The following is a 24,948-nucleotide window of genomic DNA, read 5'->3' on the forward strand; positions in this document are numbered from 1 at the left end:
AACTGTATGGTAAACAGATTTCATAGGATGACACAAAAAAAATCTGCTTCTAAAAAAATGTGTAATGGAACAGAGGTAAAATACTACATTTTTAAATCAACAGAGTACGTGTTGTCAACTGGATACACAGAAAATGTGACCTTTTATTTATTCTAAAGAATTTGTGTAAACAAAAATGATCCCTTGAAGAATGAACAGAAAAAAAATCTTATTGACATTTAGCAAAAACAGTTGACTGAAGGTTTGAAGTTTCATATTGTGAGTTTGATTAACAAAGTAGAAACAATGAACACCTGTCAATTTTCAAACAAAAATAATGCTGAAATGTAAAAAAGACAGCCACGGTTACCCAACTCATCTGAAAAGAAACCCATAACACACAAAGAAATGCAATTCTGGAACTATGCATACAATTAAGCTCCATTTGCAACCAATGCACTTTAAAATGTTTAACCTGTTGTGACTTTTAAAAAATAGTATATACTGAAGAAATCATAAGATACACATATTGTTATGCAGCTACAATAAAAAAAAATACTGCAGCTTATATATATATATGAAAAAAACATTGATTTGTCAAAATCAATCATATAATTTTTATACACAAATGTAACATTTTTTCCCAAAAAAATGGTTACCATGCAGAATTGACATTGCAAGGTAGTTTTAGGTCAAAGAACTTAAATAATATTTAAAACTGATGCATAGGAAACCGGAGCTTGAAAGAAGAAACAGTTTGTTGTTGTCATGCCATGAAAAGTGTATGTGCAAATACATACTAATTTATTGAAATAGTATGGTTGCTATGTAAAATACATGTTGCTAGGTAGTTTTTGAGCAAAATACAAGTCTGAAACTTATGAAAGGAACAAACTAGCTTGTCTGTATGAATAATATGTTGTCAAGCACCAAATGAATGTTATGTATACAACAACATACGTTAAATGCATGAAATAGTATGGTTGCTATGGAAAATACACGTTGCTAGGTAGATTTTTTTGGAAATACTATTGTTAATACAAATGCATTTGAAAATCTAGCCAGTAGGTATTAACTATTTATTTGTGGTTTTGTGGTATGTGCAACTACATACGTGAAATGCCAAAAATAGTCTGGTTGCTATGCAAAATCCTTGTTGCTAGGTAGTTTCTAAGCAAATTTCAAGTCTGAAAGTGATGCATGGAACAAACTAGCTTGTTTGTATTAATACTATGCTGTTGTCATACACCCAATGTAACTTGTTTGTGCAAATACAGACATTACATGCCCGTAATAGTGTGGTTGCTAAGCAAAATTATCTGTGTTCTGTAGTTGCTATGCATAATACATTTATTTTCTTTGTTGAAAGAATAAAAAAACTTTAAACAGATTATCAATATAATATAGTTTAACTTAATAAACCATCAAAAATCATTAAAAAAGAGATTTTTTGACGAAAAACAGACAATGCAAGTTTTATTTCAGAAATTGGTTGCTAGGCAACCAATCAGTCACAGGAACAACTAAAAGTTAGTTGTTTTTTAAGTACCTGCCCAAGGGCTATTGATGGTATAAATATGACCAGGTTCTGAGAGGGGGCCAAAAATGACTCTTATCATACATCGTCCTTTCTATCAAGAAAATCGAAACAATTTATTTTTGACAATAATACAGAAATTGAACAACTGTTCCTAGCAATCAGCAAAAAGTGTATTCCAAAGTCTTACACAAAATCAAGATTTATAGCTAGTATACTACATAAAAAGGATAACAAGTCTTACCAAAAACATTGAGCAGTAAGACAGGCTGCACCATTCACTAACAAATCATTATAAATAATGTACAAACATAACAAAAGTCAACACATATCACCCAAACAGCCTAACTTGATACAGGCAAAATATAAATGGCTTATCACCCAAACAGCCTAACTTGATACAGGCAAAATATAAATGGCTTAGAACAAATAGTTTAAATATGTACCTATTGTAAATTAGCAAGTTGTTGTGAGGTTTCTATTACTGCAAATAACTGGCATTCAAAAATCTGACATATATCTTTAAAGTATGCAGCTTTTCCTGAAATCTCAAAATTTATTTTCACATTTTGGTCTGTTGTGTTGAAAGTGCAATAATAAATGCATGCATAATTTGGCCCAAAAAGTGTTGAAACATTATAAGTATGCAAATACATATTGAAAATATCTGACTCTACATATATTTTACAAGTAATCTCATTCTAGTATTAATCTATGCTGTTCTTAACCAGTTTATAAAATATCTTTTTATCTTTTACAGGTGGCTACGAACAATCTCCATTATATTATTTTTAAACAAACAAGACCTTCTAGCTGAAAAAATTAAGGCTGGCAAATCAAAGCTTGAAGATTATTTCCCAGACTTTAAACGATACCAAATACCTAATGATGGTAAGATATTGTTGTCAGGATGTACAAAAATACAAGTTTGATTTAGGTTTTTATACGACTGCAAAAAACTTTTGTAAGTATATTGGTATGACGTTGGCAGCTTTGTCGGCGTAGTCATCGTCACCCGAAGACACATTGGTTTTCGCACTATAACTTTAGTTTAAGTAAAAAGAAATCTATGAAATTTAAACACAAGGTTTATGACCACAAAAGGAAGATTGAGATTGATTTTGGGAGTTTTGGTCCCAACAGTTTAGGAATTAGGGGCCAAAAAAGGGCCCAAAATAAGCATTTTTCTATGTTTTCGCACACTAACTTTAGTATAAGTAAATAGAAATCTAGGAATAAGGGGCCCCAAAGGGTCCAAAATTAAACTTTGTTTAATTTCATAAAAAATTGAATAATTGGGGTTCTTTGATATGCTGAATCTACTAAGCATGTATTTAGATTTTGGATATTGGACCATAATAGGTAAATGTCTAATTTAAAATTTTTAAGTTTTTAAGTTTAAGTTCTTAGACCACATTCATTCTGTGTCAGAATCCTATGTTGTGTCAACTATTTAATCACAATCCAAATTCAGAGCTGTATCAAGCTTGAACCTTGTGTCCATACTTGCCCCAACTGTTCAGGGTTCGAACTCTGTGGTCGTATAAAGCTGCGCGCTGTAGAGCATCTGGTTAATCTTGGCATGGGATGTTATATATATAAGAACTAACCGGCACTTGTATTGGTACACTGCTTTTAACTGCATATTAATTGATTAATGCTATTGGTGGACTAAAGGACAACAAATGAATGTACGATTTATCCGTTGATCACTGGAAACAGTGCAATTTACATTTCAATTTTCAAAATGAGTCTACAATAATGCCATTCTTATTTTGTCACATTTCAAAACAGATGGATACATCACAATAGTTCTTAAGTGGCTTGCTTATAGAACAAAGTTTTTGAGAAATGTTACCCAATTTGAAACTATGCTTTTAGCTTATATGTGGTAGATGTATATTTGAGTAGTTTCAATGGATGCTTAAAAAAATTCAGAAATGATTTTAACATTGACTTTAGCTATATCCAGCTGCACATGATAATTTCATATGAATGTACAAACATGATGATAATTATTTCTCAACAGCATTTTGTTATGTTAATTTTAAATGTTTTACATGACAACTGTCTCAAAATGAAATATTTTTAGCAGACAGGTTTCTTAATGTCCAGGAATTTAGACTGTATTCATGTACACAACTTATCATTTTCATAATCTTTATTTTTATTCACAGCTTTAGTTTATTTCACATAGGTGTCAATTCTTCAAATGGCAATGGGAGTCTCCCTATTTAAAAAAGAAAAATGAAAATCTTCATCAAAATGTTTTGAGAGAGAGGTTTTCTATAGGAAACTGCTGGACAATTGTATTACAAATGATGTTTTTAATTAACAATTTAAATTATTTGAATGTAATAAAATGATATAAAAATTCATCTGTAAAAAGAATAGTATTAATAAATAACTATTCAGTTAACCCCCACTAGGAATTCCGTAAAGAAAGAGATCTCTCACATAGAGATTTGAAAGTTTGACACCTATGCTTTTATTTATTACTGTTTGATTTGCTTTTGTTTAGTTTACTTCATATTTATTTCTATTTTATTTTTGTCTGTTTTATTTTCATTTTCCTAGAAAACCAAAACACAGACCTATCAAATCTTGATTTTTACCCTCCAAATCATAGATGGGTTCAAAGTGAGAAAAGTCCATGTATTATTGTTGTTGAACTTTGTTGTTTAAACCTTTTTATTCATGGGATACCAGATTTCATGCATTTTTGGGGAAGTTAGAAAGAGCAAATTTTCTATAAGTTGTATTTGCAGACTTTGGCAAAACCACAATATCAAATATCCATACAAATATTAGTTTTCTTCATTCCTTGAAAATTGGTATTTACAAAATAAATGAGTCCACAGTACCATGCAAAAAAATCTTCTGTAAAAATCAACCTGAAATTATCTGCAATTATATTATAATATATAGGTCATAGAGCCAAGTATTTAGAAATCCAAGTTGCAATATTTTACTGGAAACAAAAGAGACTTATGATCTGATCTAAACATTTAAGGAATCTAAACATTTAAGGAGCTTAATTTGTTGCCCAATTCACTTTCTATTATGGTGTATTGACAAAATGCATACATGTTTGTACTAGATTAAGATGTCTATATGTTGATTATCTTGTTTTGTTTTTTTCCTGCATGTTTGTTATTATTATTTAGTATTACCATTACTAATATCATAATCCTTATTTTGTTCATTGTACATCCATTATTATTTATTGAGTTACTAGAAGGTTGTAGGATGATTTATGAAAACCCAAAGTAAGGTCATACAATCTGTAACAATCAGTATGGTCATCTTAGTGTTTAAATGTCACCAATCATGTCATACAATAGAAAAGAAAGGATATCCATCCATCCATGGCACAAATGTCATACTATAGAAAAGAAAGGTTGTGGGGTAACCATTCATCCATGACATCAGTTTATGCACAGAAAAATCAGAAAAAGCAAAGGAATACACCACCGCAAATAGTTGAATTACTGACATTATGTTAATTTTTTACAACCTGAAAAAGTAACATGTGTTTTAAATTTTAAATAAAATGGCATAATTTATATATTTATGATTTAAAAGAATGTTACTTTACAGTCAGCACAGTTGCAGTCATTATTAAAAGAGTACATGAGTTTTAAAAGCCCAAAATATATTATCACACTCAATGCCTTCTGCCGACGTCAGTATTTGTTGTGGGATACACCGTTATAAGACATGCTATATATAAATTAATTTTCGTAATACTCATCAGACTACAAAAAAAAATACCATAATGATCGTTTAATAACATATCAAAGCAAGATATCAATACATATTTATTATTAATCATTGTCACATTGAACTTTGATATATAATTACTTACAAACAAAATAGAGGCAGGTTGACCAATGAATGCATTGTACATAAAGTAATGTTATAATTATATTTTTATTATTCAGCTTGTGTAGATCCAGGGGAAGACGCAGAGGTTGTTAGAGCAAAATATTTCATACGTGATGAATTTTTGGTAGGTTCTATTTGTAGTGTGATGTCAACTTGGCTTAACATTCAGCTGTTATGTCTGCTTTAATTGTGAGAGCGAGCATCTACTGTATAATTAACTCATAGCCTTATCTGTCTGTTCATGGCAGCCTATATCTTATTAGGAGTTGATAACAGTTTTGAGTAAGATGTAACTTTGTACTACCCCTGTCCTGTCCCCTTCACCACTATCCCTGTCCTGTTCCCTTCACCACAAAACATTTAAATTCAGAGCATTGTATTCCATTGCTAATTTGAATTCATCATAATGGTATTTGTTGATCAGAAAGTTATTTTTCTTGTACAAATGTTATGATATCCAGGCTTACAGTTCTTGTTTAGAACAAATGTCTCCTGTTGAAAGCATGCCATTAAACCCATAATTAGGATAAGTGTAATGTCCTGAAGAATATATAGAAGATAACATCACAGTTAGATTGGACGTATAACTTGCTTTACATGTAAACAGTTAAAAAAAGGATTTGAAATTTCTGAAGAATTTGAATCAATCTTGTTTATATTAGTCCTTGATAATTTAACTCGGATTCAAGAACGAATAAGTCGCGTCGTTTATTTTCCTACAAGAAAAGGATTTAGATATATTATACACCGGAACGACTGTAATAACATGAGAAATTTTATTAAACAACAATGAAAATTAGGTAAGAACTTGCAGTAAAATTTCTCTTTAATTAATCTCACTCTATTAGATTGAATATATACTTTTTTAGAAGTGATATTGCACACAAGTATTATATTAATACACACCTGTAGTACTAAATAAAACTTCTCCAGCTTTGTTTGAACTTTTAGCATTTAAAGTGGTACCATGAAACTTTATGTAAAGTTCTACAAAATTATTTTGTATTTTATTTTTCATTCAATCGTCATTCATTTGTCATTGTGACGCTGGTAGTTGTTAGTATTTGTAGAGTTATTTAGGGCTATTTCAGAAAAAAAATTATGGGGGGTTGGAAGGCACAATATATTAATACATGGGTGATGGGTATCAAAGCAACTTTTCACACTATAATACATTTTTTCTGGAATAGCCCCAGGGGTTGAAATTGGCGCTGGTCCGGGACCAGTAGAATGTGCGTCAGACCAGTAGATTTTGTCAGCTGGTGGTTCATCGAACCAGTAGAAATTTATCAATAAAAATCACTCACTGCATTGCAATCTCTGTTAGTTTACAAAACAATTTACCTGTGAAATCAATTACACGGTACTGGGGGGTATTACAATTGATCAAGTTAATATCTCGGGTGAGCGCCCTTCACAACAATATAAAATGTGGAAATTTTGGGAAGGAGTTAAACTGCCGGACAAAAGTTAAAATAAGTGAAAATCAAAAGGAAGATCTAAATAAAGTATATGAAATTAACAAAAGGAAACGCAAATACCAAAATTCATGGGGAAAAAAATCGCTCCAGACAACCCAGTCAGACACCCTATGGTCGTCGTGAGGATTGCGATGATGTTGAAGACAGTGTTGATATTTTTTCTGTCCTTGATCCTGATTTTTGATAAAGAAAATCATTGAGATTATCAAAGCCTTTATCAAGATCAGAATCAAGACTATCCCTTTGTTCCTGTCTAACTTGTGTAAACGAAAGCATCAAAATAAATTAAACATCTATCATTTATATTAGTGCTTGTCAAATGAATGTCATTTTTGCAGGACCAGTACACAAAAAAGCTTCAATTCAACCCCTGAATAGCCCTTACCAAAATTCAGTGGATTTATTTTTTTTTGTTTTTTTAAATAGTTTTTTTTGCAGGACCAGTAGAGTTTTTAGCCCACTGGTCCGGCTGGCCAGTACACAAAAAAGCTTCAATTCAACCCCTGAATAGCCCTTACCAAAATAAAGTGGATTTAGTTTTTTTTTTTTTTTTTTTTTTTTTTTATATATTTCGGTATGATTTTCATCTGTCAATGCTCAAACAAAGTATGTAGACGACTTTTTCGATATATGATTTAGATTATTAGATTGGTGTGTTTAGTTTTAGAGGCATATGTCTTTTTAATGAAAAGTGTTCAATTTGGATTTTACTCTGAATTTTGATTGAAATCTTTTAAAGTTCCTGTGAAATGTATTTTTTATACATCAGACATTTACTAATGTAGCTTCTCATCTCACAATTAAAGCACAGAAAACAGTGAGGACATTTTCTGCTGGCTTTCAATGTTTTCTTTTCACATGATTTACAATTTAATATATGTTTTCAGATAGCTATATATTCAAAATAGATCCATTAGAATAGTAGTAGTTGCAGTATTTTACATTTTTTTATGCCATTCTTCTAATTTCTCTTCATAATTTACCTATTTATACAAGACATCATGTAGATGCAAATTCTGAATACATAAAAAATATTTATCATTTCAAAACCATTTAGAAGATTAAATATATGCTTTTTTTTATGTTTACTTAAAAAACAAAAAGATGCATATATTTATTTTATATTAAACTCCTACTGGGGATTCATTTATTTCATGGATTGAGAAAATTATATTTTCATTGGTATTTTATTAGCTGGATTTGCCAGCATATAGAAAATTTTGGTCTATGTTGAACATTTGAATTTATGATTTACCTCTACCCATGAAATCCTTGAAATTCATATCCCATGAGTAATAATAAATCCACAATACTTTGCTACTTAACGATTGCCTTTCCATGCTGTAGAAGCTTTTTAAATGAGCAACAATCAATAGTTTAAAGATGAGAAGTTGGCAAGGTGCTTCATGCTCAAGTATGCTGTCAGCAATAGCCTCTATAATTTTATTATTTGCTTAAAGCTAGTTAGATTTCTAGTAAACAGTTGCCACCATAATTTGATATTTTTGTAGAAACTATTCATTTAGTTGCTGTAAGTTTTCATTCTGTTTTAGTTAACATATTTTTGTGTATTATTTATTTTGATTTGCTTTATGTGCTACATTAGCTTATAACTGGATATAGAATGTCTGAAGTGGTGAGTTTTCAGTTGTAAGACAATGTTTCTACATTTGTTTCTTTCTTCCTTGTTTCCCCTTCTGTTGATTTTTTTCCCGAACTTTTAATGTTGTGTTAAATATGTTAAATAAGTTACATGTTTTATTTACTATGAAAAGTTTTGACCATCATGGTTATTTGCCTCATACATTGATACATGTTGCTTTCAGCAATTAGGAGTAAGAACAAAGACTATGTAAAAACAAGAAGATACGGTATGATTGTCAATGAGACAACTCTCCACTTGAGACCAAATGACACAGAAATTACCAACTATAGGTCACCATACAGCCTTCATCAATGAGCAAAGCCAATACCGCCTAGCTTCAAAAGAACCTGAAATGACTGTCAGTTTCGTGTAAAAAATAATGTGTTGTAATGGGGTGAAATGCCATCCAGCATAGTGTTCCAGGGTTGTATGTCATGTTCAGAACGTTGATCTTTTACAAAGCAAGGCTCATGTTCTTATCACACATGCAAATTCTCTTCTCATTTTAAATAAATGCAATATTTGCTGATGTTGATCTTAAGTCACAAATAGATCCTAAAAGCTACAGAAGAAGAAGAAAATCTGGTTCCCTATGAAAAACAATCGTAGTTGATTGTTTGCTATCTTTTCTTTCTTGCTCATTATCATTGCAAAAAAAAAATAGTGGAAAGCAATGTTTGCAAGGATTGAAAGAAAAAGTTGACAAATTTATAATTGGTCATTTACATTGTAAAACTGTTGTTCCTCTGTCCTCTTGGTGTAAAAACTTGTATATGTGGGTAAGTCATTTAGTGTTCATATTTTACATTTCAAATATCCTAGTCTAGATGTACAGGAGCTAAGTATGAACTTATGGTTGTGGTTATATGTCACATAATTACTGACTAGCCCACTGTAATTTGTTCGTTAAAAATGCTTTTTAAAGTTTGTAAAAACATCATTATTTTGTAAGTTCTGTAATTTATCCTTTATGCATACAATGCTGGACATTCAAGACCTTCTTGGATAGTAAATGTTCTTAAACACTCCAGTAATTATAAAAGAATTCAACAAAAACTGTCAGAAACTGGTCTGTGTAAAATCCAGTCATAGACAGTCATTAATAGTCCTTGACAGTCAAGATTGAACTTCAGAAAGACTCATTGATCATTTCAATGAATATTAGTAGTATTTTAGTAAAGTGAAGTGTTGGAAATGAACTGTTTGAAAATATGTTGCAGTTGCACACATCTTCATCAAAGTTGGAATTTTGAGAAAGCCAATAGACCTCTATTTAACCACTCCCAATGTTTTAGACTTGGACAACATAAGGCATTAGAAATTAACAGCTATATTGACATTTATAATTATTGATAATAGAATTGCGTAATGTCAAGTTCTGTTTATAGCAACATGGTAAAGGATGCTGTGGAATGATTCTTTGTTGCAATACTTATGATTGTTCATCCCTTCACAGTTTGTCGGCAAGTGAATGGGGTTAATTTATTACCCTTTCATTTCTGCTGTTATTCTGACATTCCCAAGTATAACAGTTATTTAGACTACTTAAATAGCTTGAGATACAATTGACCAAATTTTGTATATAAAATGACTGATAAGTTTTGGATATATATTGGTTTTGTTCAAGTTGACATAGGTTTAACATTTGTTTGACATTTAAGCATGTCCTGATTTTATTGGTGTACAGATTGCAGAGGGCTGGTTAGCTTTATAACTAGTGCTAGTCTAGGACAAATAACATACTCAATTTATGGTGGACATTCTTTACATTCTTTACATGTTCAAGTAAAAATATGAATAGGTACACTGCATTTATTAATAACATGTATGTGTACTTCTTTTGTTATACTTGTAAAGTAAACCATATAAAAAAAGTAACTAAAGTTGTAGAAAAAAATGATTAATGTGTGGACCTACACTTATAAACAAAGGGAAATAACCCAAAACCAGCTATTACCTTATTATGTTTCTTTTATAATACAATGCAATGTTCACAATGAAGGAACAATTTACTCTCTAAATGCTCACTTTTATTTTCCCATGTCAATTTTTGGTATGCATTTGGTTTGTTCTTATTTATGTACTTAGTATTAAGTTAAGACATTGAATTTGAATAAAACATAAATGTCGGTTACACAAGCATTTTATTAAAATAGGATATTTTGATGATTAGTATTGATACACTGTATAAGTACAGTTAAATCTGGCTACTTGACTAACCTTGTCAGGAAAAAAATATGTAATCAAGCGGAAGTTTGCATATATCTGAAATGCTTAATTATGGAGTCTTAACAATATTAATAGTAAATAAAATCCCAGAAGAAATATGAAGAGCTCTGATCTAATGTTATTCATAACTTCCTAGTAAGCAACACATTTTTTTTATTGGATTCTTATTATTTCTTTTAAAATTGTCAGACTTGAAATATTGTCATTAATGGAATAACATATACAGTCTAACCTGTTTTAGAGGTCACCTCTTTCGATTTAATGAAAACCTTTATGCAGGTCTGTAAACAAATATTGCCATTGATGGAGCGATATAATGAAATATGCAACATGTTCAGAAAATAGTGTAAACTGCATCTGTAAGGAGAATATAGTCTATGAAAATATCAAACGTTATACCTTATATTGCTACATCTATAGGGGCTGGAAGTCAGTTTTAATTTATAACTGAAAAAATCAACTTGCAGAAACAAATCAGTTGACATGTTGGCAAGTTTCTTTAGGTGTCACAGATATTATACTATTGATAATATTTGTTTAATCTACTCATATCTTAAAAAAACCTTTGTTTTGAAGGGGGTTTTGAAAAGGTGAAAAAAATTCTCTTGTTATAAAACAATGTAAGAATTTGTTAATTACCCAGCTCACAGTTTTTGTATTACCATTAACATGCTTGTTTTATTGTGTTGGGCTATGGTGTCACATTAGTGTCTATCTCACATGTCCGTATAAAACATGAGTTGTTTATTACCTTAGCATACACCACTTAAGTAATGTATTGACATAAATCTATGTTTCATGTAAGTTTTTGCTAATTTTGATGTTGAGTTGTTTTGATTCTAACAAGGCATGGAGTGATGTTTTTTTCTTTTTAACTTTTCAGCGGATAAGCACATCAAGTGGAGAGGGTCGACATTACTGCTATCCACACTTCACATGTGCTGTTGATACAGAGAACATTCGGAGGGTATTCAACGACTGTCGCGACATCATTCAGAGAATGCATCTGCGTCAATATGAGTTACTGTGATCTTCAATATAAAACTTAGCAAAACTGTTTCCTTGTTGTGGGAACAGACCAACACATGGCGTGATATAAAAAAGAATTGCTTGTGTATAGATTTAACATGTACATTGTATAAATACTGTACACACTTGGACAACTTACAGTGTATAGTACCAGGATCGCTTACCGTTAAACCTCATCAAGGATTTGTTATAGAAAGTGCTTTATACAACTGTCGGGGGGCAGTTGTGGATGGGACTACACTGAACTCGGTCCTATAATTGTACTCTTTAGTGAGAATATGTTTGTTTTCTACAGTACATCAACAAATAACTTCATTGAAGAATGTGCATTGTGATCATTTTATTTCAGTTGTAAAAGTGCTTTGATTGGATAATTTTAAAGATTTCTTGCATATTTATTCTTAATTCTGATTGGATACATATTTATGCATACTTCTGCAACTGCATGACCACAAGAATGTATTTGCTTGGAAAGTTGTCCGGTTGAAGACGGCAAAAACAGGAAGATAAGAGCAGTGAAGATTATAAGTAATAACTTTGGGGGTTTTATCCCTCCTGAAACATTTTTTTATTCAGATCTTTGTCATGATATATATTTTGTGCTCACATCTGTAGAAAATGCATATACACATGTTTCTCATTCTCTCATTAGTTTTAGATATTTTGCTTCTATGAAACGTGAAAATTTTGCACACAATTTTTCTGACATTTTAGTCACAGAATGTTCCATTAATTTTCATTTGATTTTTGATAATCTATTTCTTTATTTAATTTCAATTTGAAGAAAAATCTGAATAATGTATAAATCATTTGATTTTCCATCGGCATTTTACATTTACTAAATTGAAACTGTTACAAAAATTTGCCTGGTTGTCTGTGATGCCAATATTATTTAGAGATATCAGTTACCATGGTTACCCCTGTAACATTTTGTTGTCTATTTCATTATAAATATACATAAAGCAATAAATTTATGTGATAATTGTTTGGACATTTTTCTAAAACCAGTACACACCTAAAAGTGAAGATCTCTTATTGTAGAGGTTTGTTTTTGTTTGTTACCCGTTTTACTGCCACAGTTATTGGTTTTCTGATTTACTCCTGCTTCCTCCATTAACAGATATAGCCAAGGTTGCTGACAGACATGTGGCATTAAACTCAAATTAAAAAACATGTATGTTTATGCTGAACCTGTGAATAGAATTTCATTTTAAGGACAATAGAGCCAGGAATCTAAGACTAGTGCTCTTAATATTTAAATGAGAAATTTACCACCCAAATTAATTTTTGCTGGAAGAACTTATTAAGCTTGTTTTAGCAATATATTTTACCCAAGACATAAAGGGAAATATCCAAGTGATGTTTAATCAAATGGTTGGCAGTGCTCTCATTTTAACTGTAGTATATTCCTGACTTTCTGTGAACAAAATGTTATTAGCAACTTACTTGGGCTATTATTGCATTCACTAAACTGAACATACACAAAAGAAATTTTTGTTTGGATAAATTTAGTGAAAAAACATAATTTTGTTTTTAAGTTAAGAAAAAAGAAATAGAATTTAAGATTGGCATTAATAATTGTACATCATATATACATGTTCATATGTATTAACTGTTATTTGTTTATGTACTGTATAGTTACTGCAAATGTATATGTTTACCATATGTGAAGATCTTAGTAATAATCAAGAAAATCGTGTATATCGTTTTCTGTTTCTTTGAGTGGATCTTCATATACCTGTACCATCCATAACCCATAGCATTGTCATACATAAAAGTGTATTTTCTCGTTTATTAGAGACAATTGGCCTTAACTTTATTTTTTCAAATCATTTTTTTCCTTCTGTAGAATTATAATGTATCACTGTTCAGTATAGTTGTTATAAGTTTGGTGTTCTGATTATTATAAAAATCATGTTGAATACTGCAAAATACTCTTGAATCTTGTCGACAGAGGTTTTTTACCCTTCTGAAGACGGAGAGCTATCTTATTGCTTTGCTTTAATGACCTGTAAGTTGAAATCTCATTTTGACCAAATAATGTCGTAAAAGTCCAGTTATAATAAAATGTTTTCATCACTTTATAAACAAAATTTTCAACCAAAATATTTTGAGTAGTTAATACTAAATCTATAATCTGCTGTTGACAAGATTAAAAAGACTTTTTAAAACTTAAAATGATACTCTACCCAGAGGCAACAGCATATTTTTAAAAGCTCTCAAGCCTTGGTTATATTGCATGTTAGTAATGGGATCAGAATTGAATGGAAAGAATTTTTTAAAAGTACTGCAGAAATGAAATCAATGTACACTGATAAAAAGGTGTGTTCAAGATTATAATCTGGATTAAGGGGATACAAAAACAACCCAAAAAACCAAATATTTTTATTGCCAATCATGGCGCCTAAAAATAATGGAAATACTTCCAGCATATTTAAAAAAAAAAATAATAAAAAATAAACAGACAAAATCCACCAATGACGATTTCTACAAAATTATCATAGGCTGACTGTTTTCTATAATAACTTTCTTTAGATGACATTTACAAAAATTTGCAGCCTTAGAAATAAACTGAAACATTTTTGAATGAAGACTTAAAATTCCCAATTTCTTTTTAAATGGCAGTAAGAACTAGATTTTTGTATCAATACTTATCACATTAAAACTAGTGTAGGCATATTAACCTCTAAATGTCATTTTTTTGTGTTGTTAAATTGCTGTCTCATGAAGGCCTTTTATTCACATCATGCTTTAAACAGAAGTAACTCACATGTACATGATGTAGTTGTTGCAAAAAAAAGTTCATTGTAAATAATTTTCCAACAACTGAGATTTTCAGTTTTAAAAATTAATCTAAATAGGCAGTTTAGAATTTAAAGTTCACTCTGTTTGGTCACAGCTTGAGTCTTGTTTACTGAAGTTAGATTGATGAAATTTGACATTTACTATTGTACCATAAATTGTACAAGTAGTTTAAATAGTAAGTTATTATTCTAAAATGTGAAATACAAGTTTTGAATCCTAATTATTTATTGTATAAAATTATCTAAGTCAATTTGAAAACTATTTTGGATGAGAAATTCAATGCTACCAAATCGCTTCCTATGGCCTTCTACAGTGAAAGATGACTGTTTTAAGGAATTGAGAATAAAAAGTGAAAAAATGCAAAGGAGATTACCTAATTTATAACATAAATGGAAGAGAATGACTTAATTGTTTAGGGGCATTTGTTTGACTGGATCTTGCTTTGTATGGTTTGATTAAATATGTAGTGGCGTAAAAAATAATGATCCTTCCCCATACCTGACATAACTATGGATTTAGACGATATGTAAAATTCAATGGAAATGGGCCAATTTATCAAATAGCTTTCTCTTCAGGGATATGCCTGAAGTATTTACCACAGGATATTCATAAGCAAACATCATCAGTCAAGAAATTATTTCCTGTAAATATTGAGTTGTAATAAAACATCAAATTGGTCCTTTACTATAAATATTGAAGTAACTGTTAAAATTGAAGTAACTGTTAAAATTGAAGTAACTGTTAAAAAAAAACCACCATCAATTAAGTGCACGTGCACATTCGTGTATATTTTATTTTGGATTTATAAATGATGACTTGATATTTAGGCGAAGGACAGAGCATCTTATTCATCTTTTATTAAGATGGAAGTTATTAGATGATGACCATACATTAACCTTAACACCTTGACCCCACAGTGCTTTGGACATTGTTCAGATTTGTCAGGGGTTTAAAATAGGATATCCACCTAGGTCAAGTTCTTTCTTATTTAAAATTATTAAAGTTCCAAGGCAAATTGCCTGTCATGCTTATGTTTTTATGAAACTACTATGGCTTGTGATACGTTTATAAAATTTTATAATTCATAGCATTTGGAAGAAATCAGAGGAATTTAAAAATAATTAAGAGGAGTTAACATTATGAGTAATGAAAATCGTTTACATTAAAAAGTGGCAGTTTAACTGTACATAGGTGGAATGTCATATAAAGATCACTTTCCTAGGTAGCTTCTGAAGCAAAAACGTGGGGCGGACAATGCTTAAATATGATTCACTTTAGATATTATAGGTATGCATGATCAGGGAAAATAAACAACTTGTAAATTACTAGTATATACCCAGTAATTAGTGGTAGACGTACATTTGCAGTAAGGCTGGAAATGTTGAGAGAGATTTCATATATCATTTAATGACTGCCTTGTTTCAATAGCCTTGGCTCTTATGTTGAAACAAGGTCAGAATATATCTGTTCATTGTGGGCTGTTTACAGCCAAACAATTAACAGATTTTAATGAGTGTTTGATGAATACATGAATAATCGGTTTGTGTATGTTTGTGAGTGTGTGAGTGTGTATGGAGGAATACATGTATGTGAATGCATGTGTGTGTTGTCTATGTAAAATTTGCACACTTGTATAAACTATGTGACATGAAACCATTGTATAAGCATGCCTAGGTCATTATGGTAGTAGTACATGTTGTTTTGTATCCTGATCAGAGATTTTTCAATTTGTGATATTCTCATACTTTTGTGATAAAAACATTCATTGGTTACAGAAATTTACTGAGCTTGTCAAGATTAAGCAATGTATCCAAAATTAGGGTGAAAATGAGGTATCTTAATAGCTATATGAAGATTAAGCAATGTATCCCAAATTAGGGTGAAAATAAGGTATCTTAGCTATATGAAGATTAAGCCATGTATCCGAAATTAAAGTGAAAATGGGGTATCTTAGCTATATGCAGATAAAGTTAAATATTTTATTAAATGAACGTTTAAGATAAACATAACTAGTTGCACCTTACTGTAGATATTAAATATGATTTGATAGAATGACAAATTATTAAGTCTTCCTTGACATTGATGAACACTTAAAAGGGGTGGTAGACACCTGTTGATTAATATTTCTTCCAGCCCTTATGGATCTAAGCCTTAATGTACAATACATCTAAATGAAATTATTTTTAATAAAAAATGCTACATCTTCCCATATATGAGAGGTATTCTTGGGCTGGTTTTATAAAAATATTTTTGGACCAATTCAGCTAGTTTTTGTTCATGAAAAGTTTTGTTAGGTACACTTTCCCAAAGTTCATAAGAAGATGCTTTTTTCATACGCAATAAAAACTTGCATATTTAAGTTCAATAAAAAAAAAAAATTGGCCATTAGAGTGAAGTTTGAAGTATTTGAGTTTTTTTCATAAGGAAGTTACTTTTTAGAGTTGAGATCTAATAAGAGTATGGAATTTGATAGTCTTAAATATGTTTGAGGAGTATTAAATAACTTTTTGGAATTTTGGGTCCTCAATGCTCTTGAACTTTGTACTTGTTTGGTTTCAAACTATTTTGATCCGACCATCACTGATGAGTCTTATGTGGACGGAACGTGTGTCTGGCGTATCAAATATAAGCCTGGTACCTTTGATAACTATTATCTGGTGATGTCACATAGAATGTATGTACCATCCAAAGATTATTCATCACAAGAATTTGGCATGAAGGGAGTAATCAAATGTCTTTGTTGCTTTATAAGGACAACATTTTTACCCGTAGCTTAAGTAGGTCGGTGGTTCTCTCAGAGTACTTCAACTTTCTCCACATCCACCAGCAAAAACTAACTGCCACAAAAAAGCACAATAGAGCTGCCAGTGGTGTTCAAAACTGTTCAAACAATCATCAGTAGCTTCTTATTAAGTGATGGCACAAAACTACAAAGGTCTCTGTTGCTGTTCAATACGGTTCAAACAATCATCGGTAGTTTCTTATTAAGTAATGGCACAAAAATACACTCTGTTGCTGAAGATGTTTGAATAAAAAGGTATGATTGAATAAGACTGGTCCATGGATCATGTGTAAATAAAAAGTTGCTAGTATAATAAAATTAAGTCTAGAAGATGTTTTACCAGGGTACAAAACAACATGTTATTCACCAATACTGACAAAGTGTTGTTACGATACTATATCTGTTGAGTGGTGTATGCTAAGGTTGACTTTTTTTAATCATTAGTTAATGCTATGGTTGAATTTTTTTCTGTAACCTATTTGTTACAATGATTTTGTTGACAGATATATATATATCAGATAGAAATGTCTTATTTATACAATCATGCAATTTGCTAAAATATATTGATAGGATATGAGTAAGTCTCTTATTATTTTTTGTGCATTTTTTTTTCTGCCCACATGGGCGGATTTGTTTTTACAAGGGCAGTGTGGTTAAAGAAATTGTCTGCCTGTCTCTTGTTTAAGATTGACATATATTCAGGACATTTTTGTTTTTATAAAAGGGATGCAGAATTACCATACAGATTACATGTTTTAATGTACTTGGAATTTTTAAAAACCGCTGCAAATTTTTGTGGCGGTAAAAAATTTTTTATTGACTGGGCATAAATTGTACAAGTATGGTCAGGTTTCACCAGTTCACAATTTTTAAAATACACAAATGCAGGACAAGAGAACAGTTTTGGAAATTACACACCTATTTTAGTACTGCACATTTTTTTTTTGTAAATGGCAGTGTATATCCTAAGATATACATTGCAGTGTAATATGTCAGATCTAATGTGAAGGACAGCAAACAAATTGTATGAACTTTTATTTAAGTAATCAGTTGAAATCTTAAACTATTAAAACTTTTATAAGAAAGAGTTGCTTTTTCTACAAATAATTAAATAAAGGTGACAAAAAATCTCTGATAAAAAAAAACGTAAAAAGTATAGGGAGCTAAAGTTTATGACCTAAAGTTTTATCACGTTTGTAAAGTTATATTATTATTTTTTTATTTAAGTAATTTCTCAAAGTTACCAGAAGGTTGATTGACCATCAAACGGAAAAAGGAATTTAAAAAAAGTAAAAAGATACAAGACTGTTGGCAGTGAAAAACACGATCAGAAAAAAACATGCAATACATTGCCAACAGAACAAACGACAAAACAATACTCCACATAACACTACACAAAAAACTGATGATTAAGGGACATAACCACCAATCAAAACTGAAAGTGGAATAGAATGTACATATTCAAAGATGAAATTTGTATTTTTTCAGTGAAATTGGAAGTCATGTAAAGGGTAGTAAAGTCTATTCATGTTTTTAGTAACTTTGGTTTTCATTTCCCCTAGGCATGGTTAACTGGAAGATACAGGCTATTCTTTAAACATCCTTTTTGTTCTTAAAGCCAATGTTTATAAGTACATTGTATTTACACATCCCTAGCTTTCAAATGTTAGACTTTGCTATTCCTGATCAGTCAGTCCGGCATATCAGTTTTCCGCTGTTTATTTCTTCGTGCTTGAATATATGATTTGATATTTGATATATTGTTTTATCATGACAAAATACAGATCAAGTTCAAATTTTGTTCTGGTCTGATTATTTATGGTCCTTGGACCTACGTAATTCACTTAAAGAATCCACACTATTTTTCGTCCTGATTGACTTGATAAACTATCATCTGATACTTGTATGTCTGTTGTTGAAATTCCATCTATCAATCTCACGTTTTTTTTAATCTTCAAAAATTACAGTCCACACAATATTTTTCATGATTCACTTAAAGAATCCACACTATTTTTCGTCCTGATTGACTTGATATTTGTTATATACATTTAGTTTACTTCATGACAAGTTATAGATCTTGTTTGCATTTTGTTCCAGAACAATAAATACTTTACCGGAAGGGGACTATGTAATGCCATGCAATAATCTCAGAATGTTTATTGTTGAATGATTGGTCATCAACACTAACAATTGTGTTTCCTAGATAAAGTAAAGTCTCTGGATATATAAATTTGTGTATCATTAAAACTTTGCTAATTATAGAGACATAATATTGTGGCTTTAGTAAGCACTTGTCCCTGTCGAAAATACTATGGTAACAAATTAGTGGGTATTTTTACACAAGATACTCACAACAGATCAGTATCACAGTATACACTTTTAATGGATTATCCAAAAACCAGGGCAAACTACATCTTCCTCAAAAATACAACTGGAATACAACTGAATACTGTCAATTTAGAAAATATTGTGTGGACTGTAATTTTTGAAGATTAAAAAAAACGTGAGATTGATAGATGGAATTTCAACAACAGACATACAAGTATCAGATGATAGTTCTCCTTATTGAAATACCCACAAAGTCCCAATATTAAAAACATATGGAGTAGTTTCTGAATCTACAGTAGTCCTGACTTATTTACAGATCTGTAAAAAAATAGTTCTATATACCACTTGATTCAACCAAATTGATAGAAAAGTTTCACAAGTTCTTGCTATAGGTTTTGAGATTTTTAAGGTCTGTTTCATGTCGTTTGATATAACATCTGTCAGTCTTTCACATACAACAGAAACTTGTTGAATCTTATTATTAGAACTAGTAGTCAAAGAGAAAACCCTAAAGAGTGTTTATAATCGGATAACCTTTTACTGGTATTGTTATACATAAAATTGAGAATGGAAATGGGGAATGTGTCAAAGAGACAACAACCCGACCAAATAAAAAACAACAGCAGAGGATCACCAACAGGTTTATGGGACGTATTATGGTTTAACGTCTGTCCGTCCATCATCAACATTTTGGACAATAACTCAAAAACCAATTCAACCAATTCGCATGAAACCTTGGTAAATTGTTTATATCTTATTTGACCTGAGCTATTGTTTTTTTATAAATATTAGAATTTAAGTTTTCGAGTTTTGGGTTTTTTTTCATTAAAAAAAGGGTGATTTTCCAGTTTTCATACACTAACTCGAACACTCTTACTCCAATAAGAAGAAACTTTGGTAAATTGTTTATATCTATTGATATATTTTAATAAATTTTAGATTTTGTTTCTGAGTTATGGGGTTTTATTCATTAAAAAGGGGGGATTTTTAAATAACTCAAAAATGCTATTATGAAACTTTGGTGGGTGGTTTATATCTATCAATATAACCTCCCTTTAGTTTTCCTATAATTTCTGATATGACATTGAGAAGTTATTAAACTTTATTCTTTTAAAGAGTGACTGCGTTTTATGCGCTTATGGTTCAGCTGGGTTTTTTTTACATCAATTATAGTTTTCAATCTATATCCTGTGAAAGACAGCAATCAACAATAACTCTGAATTTATTTTTATCGGACTTGGGGCAGGAACATAAAGTGGAGCAGTATGGAATAAAATAAAAAATCTTGAAATTTAAAAGAAGACAAAGAAATTTGTCTCAGACAATTCTCAGTATCAGTAACCTTTTTAAAAAAAAATGATTTTAAAAAAATTGGTAAAATATGTGGCAACACTCCAATTGCCTGATTTTATAGTGTCAACTTAAATTAATGGTGAAGCTTTAAATTCTACTGCATTATCAATGTTTTGTAATTCAGCGTCCAAAGTAAATGATATAGATATTTTCCTGTATTTCCATGTCTAATAACGTGTGTGTAGAACTGTGTCTGGACACCATGAGATATCATGTCTAGTGTCACACGTAGGGAGAGCGCATATTTACTATAATACAGGCCACTTTCGTAATGGATACCCCATTTTTCTTAGTAATGAATATTTTAAGAAAATTTTCTTTAGTATAGCACTTCATTTCTGCCTAATTAATGGGTTCTTGCTCTTCTCTTTTACAATAAACGAAGGATTGTTTTATACTGGAAAATAAGAATTGAAGGACAGCATGTATTAAAACTGTTTTTAAAGTAAATCTGACATGTTCAAATGAATATTTTCTAGAGGTCAACAATATTTAATTCAGCCTAAACTGGGACTATTATACAAGTCCCAGGCCTAAATGATAATCTAAGAATGAAAATAAGTTTCGATGGTAATGTGATGAACATAAGTACCTTTCATAGTTTGATTACAAAGGTTTTGCAGTTGAGTACTATACACATGTAAGTTTCAGACAGTTGAAAACTACACTTATAAAATTATGATTGAATTGTTATTCTTATCGTAGAATGACCAACATTTCACAATTGATGCCGAACAAATAAAAAAAAAATCAAATTATTACGTTATGCATTTAGACTAACAGGGACGGAGGATTGCATTTTTTGACTGCACCAAGGGAACTAAAATTTGACTTGCATAAAGCCACTTGAAAAATCCTCAAAAATTCGTTGTAAGGGTTCTTTTCAAGTACATACTATGTCACGCTTTCACCACTTTAAGTATATACTATTGGTATTTTTGGTTCAGACGCCCGGGGATGAGCTGCATTGATACAAAATATATGCCAGAGTATACGTATATTAACTAGTATGTTTTTCTTCAAAATGACAATCAAAAAAGAGAAATGAACTAAAAAAAATGTATGGCATTAGAAATGGCCTTGATTTAAACGACTCGAACATTATGCCAACCACTGTTTTGTAGATTTCTTGGGTTTTTTTTGTGTTCTTTTTGGAAAATGACGCTTTCAGCGGCATGTTTCCGATACTATTGACCTGAACTTCCATTACATTTCTCTGCCTTCCGCGCTTGGTTCCATATTTACTTTCCATTACATTTCTCCGCCTACCACGCTTGGTTTCGTATTTTAATATTTTACATACAAACTGGAATCTGCTTGTATTATCATTATTGTGTAGTAATCAATCGGGAACCAGTTTACATACTTAATTTACAGAATAAAACATTTTGACCTGTTTATATGTAAATGGTATTTTGAGCTTTCCCTTTGTTATATTTTTCATATTTATTCAAGCTTTTGCTTTTATCTACAGATCCGTATGGTTCTGGACTTTTCACACACCTATGATCAGCAATCGCTAGACAAAAAAGTTCTCCTAAATAATGTCAGCCTTTCTTACCATTTCAACTTAACAACTATTTAACAAGTATTAATCTGAATTATCTTGACATCCATTGAATAGATACTGGTCTTTATCCAGATTTCCGAAGTTTCGAATATTTGGAAATTAATTATACCAACGCGGTGCGTATGAATCGTCTGATGACTCTGGTCCTTCATATTACCAGAAAGATCGAAGTGAACCAACACGATGTTGTTAAGATACTTATTAATCTATTTTTATAACTATTGATTATGTGGAGTAAAACTAAAACATTGTTAGAACAATAAAGATATACATGTATAATTAATCGGGGGAAAACTTGCTTGTCTTTTCGTTTTACAAACAGCTGCCTTTATTATAAGAAAATATAATGTGTCCGTGTTGGTCCACTTTCTACTGGTTATAAAACAGATCGAAGTACCAGAAATATTGCGACTGGTTTACATTCTGTTTCACTTTCTCAGGATAAATGTATAATTATCGATCGCGATAGTTAGACTTCGTTACGTTCGTACACATTAATTTGACGATCTTTTCTGCATTACTTGTCAATCTAAAATCCAAACAAATATGTTCAAATATTATAGGAAGGACGTTCGTTATATTTCTGATATATATTTATATAGTCCGATCGGGCTAGCGATAATTAAAATTTAATAGTCCGAGCTGAAAAAATTATTTAATACTAGTTTGGGGCATCGGGCTAGTGGTAAACGACTCAGACTGTGCCCGACTCGAGCTTTGTTTACAAAGTTCCTGCAGCAGAGTCTACACCAGGCTGTATCTGTATGACATGTGAATAAATTGTCGATATCGATACTGGCTTTGAAGCTCTCAATAACTGGAAAGCCACCCAAATTGAACGTATGGTGACCCACTATAACAGCATAATTACTTGGAATTGTGTTTAAAGCCATGATGGTTCAATGGCATAAACTTAAATGGAGACAGAAATTTGACATGAAAGATGGTGGGTTAGTGCAAAATGAAAAAAAATTAGCTTACTATGATACATGGTTAAAAAATGAATATCAGTTATATGGGTCAAGGGCAGAGTTGTTATAAAATATCAATATAGGAAAGAAGAGGTTTCAAGTTTTATATAACGCGACCAGACTGACATGAAATAAAAAATCAAAGGAGTATCCTTATTTGTCTAATCTTCATGGTGAAATAAAACTAGTATAACCATAGTATGCTATTGTGTAAATCTACAGAAATAGAATTTGCATCAAGTAACAGAAATAACTGAGGCTTGTACAGGGGGGGGGTATCAATATCCCATATCCCATTAAGTTTTTGTCCTAATATCCCATATCCCTGTAATGTTTACCCCAAATATCCCAATAAATACTTTTTACAAATATCCCATATCCCTAAAACTATTTTGAAATATCCCAAGAAATCATTAATTCATTCCCAAACCAATTTTGTATACAACATTTGTAAATACATGTTGTATGCGTTGTAAGGATGTGGTCTTTTTCACAGAGAAAAGTTAATCATTCAGAATTAATCAGAGACCTTTAAATTTTAATCTACATGTCTCTGGAATAACCAATATATATAATTGATCTATAATTAAGCGTTTGTATAATGTAACATCAGTGGATAAATTACTGTAGAGATAAGCATGTTAAGTTATTTAACAGTAATTATCATGATTATCAATAAATCAGTAAAACATGAAGTCAATGTCAGATCGAGGTTTTCGCTTCCTCTTTCCTCTCATGACATGGGTAAACGGGCAACATTGGTTGCAGATTCCTCCTCTAAATCCATCTCCACCTCTTCTTATGTGACATCATTCATATCTGATCCTATACAAACTTTTGTCATGCATGCATAATAGGAATCTTCAGAAATTACTATTACATCGTCTTCAGCTTTAAAGTCATCTAGTAGTACAATTTCAATAACACTCTCTACTATAAATGTTTCTGATGTTTCTGTAGTACACTCAACGAAATCAAGAGGGTGGATTTTGTCCTGAGCAAAACACTTTCCCGAAACAAATTTGGCATCAGGCATTTTATAGCAATCTGATGTGATGACAATGTAAAAAGGACTAGATGGTAGACAGTTGATATCACGTTTAGAAACACATGCTGTTGATCCCTTGCTATAGATTACATTTCTGGTTTCCTGGATATCAACTTTAGTACCTACAGTTTCTTGTACATCCACTTTTAATTTTGAAAAATCTAGCTCATGAACATCTGGAAGTTTCCTTAAATAACAATTCAAAGGAAGAGTTCCTGGGTGGTCTTTGGTGCTCATGTTTCTTACCGTTAACTGGCAAACACACTGTCCATTTTCTACCTTCCATTCTCTCATTGCATTTAT

General features: G+C 31.0%; 1 protein-coding gene and 1 long non-coding RNA gene across 4 annotated transcripts in view; both read left to right on the top strand.

Annotated features, from left to right (window-relative positions):
* The window catches only part of LOC139523714 (guanine nucleotide-binding protein G(s) subunit alpha-like), a 73,257-nt gene that overhangs the window by 36,080 nt on the left and 12,229 nt on the right, over nt 1-24,948 (top strand). Inside the window, exons 9-12 of one of the 3 annotated variants that reach the window (XM_071317936.1) lie at nt 2,277-2,407; nt 5,461-5,528; nt 8,397-8,416; nt 11,643-11,780. In XM_071317936.1, coding sequence (XP_071174037.1) covers nt 2,277-2,407; nt 5,461-5,528; nt 8,397-8,411 — 214 coding nt within the window. In that variant the 3' untranslated portion in view covers nt 8,412-8,416; nt 11,643-11,780. Of the gene's footprint in view, nt 1-2,276; nt 2,408-5,460; nt 5,529-8,396; nt 8,417-11,642; nt 15,323-24,948 lie in introns of those variants that run through there. The other 2 variants (XM_071317935.1, XM_071317934.1) reach the window with 2 other exon arrangements.
* Nucleotides 15,465-18,460, top strand: LOC139523715 (uncharacterized). The gene is made up of 2 exons (XR_011664674.1): nt 15,465-16,425; nt 16,484-18,460. It is a non-coding gene; the product is annotated as an uncharacterized lncRNA (long non-coding RNA).

This window comes from Mytilus edulis, chromosome 5 (genome assembly GCF_963676685.1).
Source record: "Mytilus edulis chromosome 5, xbMytEdul2.2, whole genome shotgun sequence".
Lineage (NCBI taxonomy): Eukaryota > Metazoa > Mollusca > Bivalvia > Mytilida > Mytilidae > Mytilus > Mytilus edulis.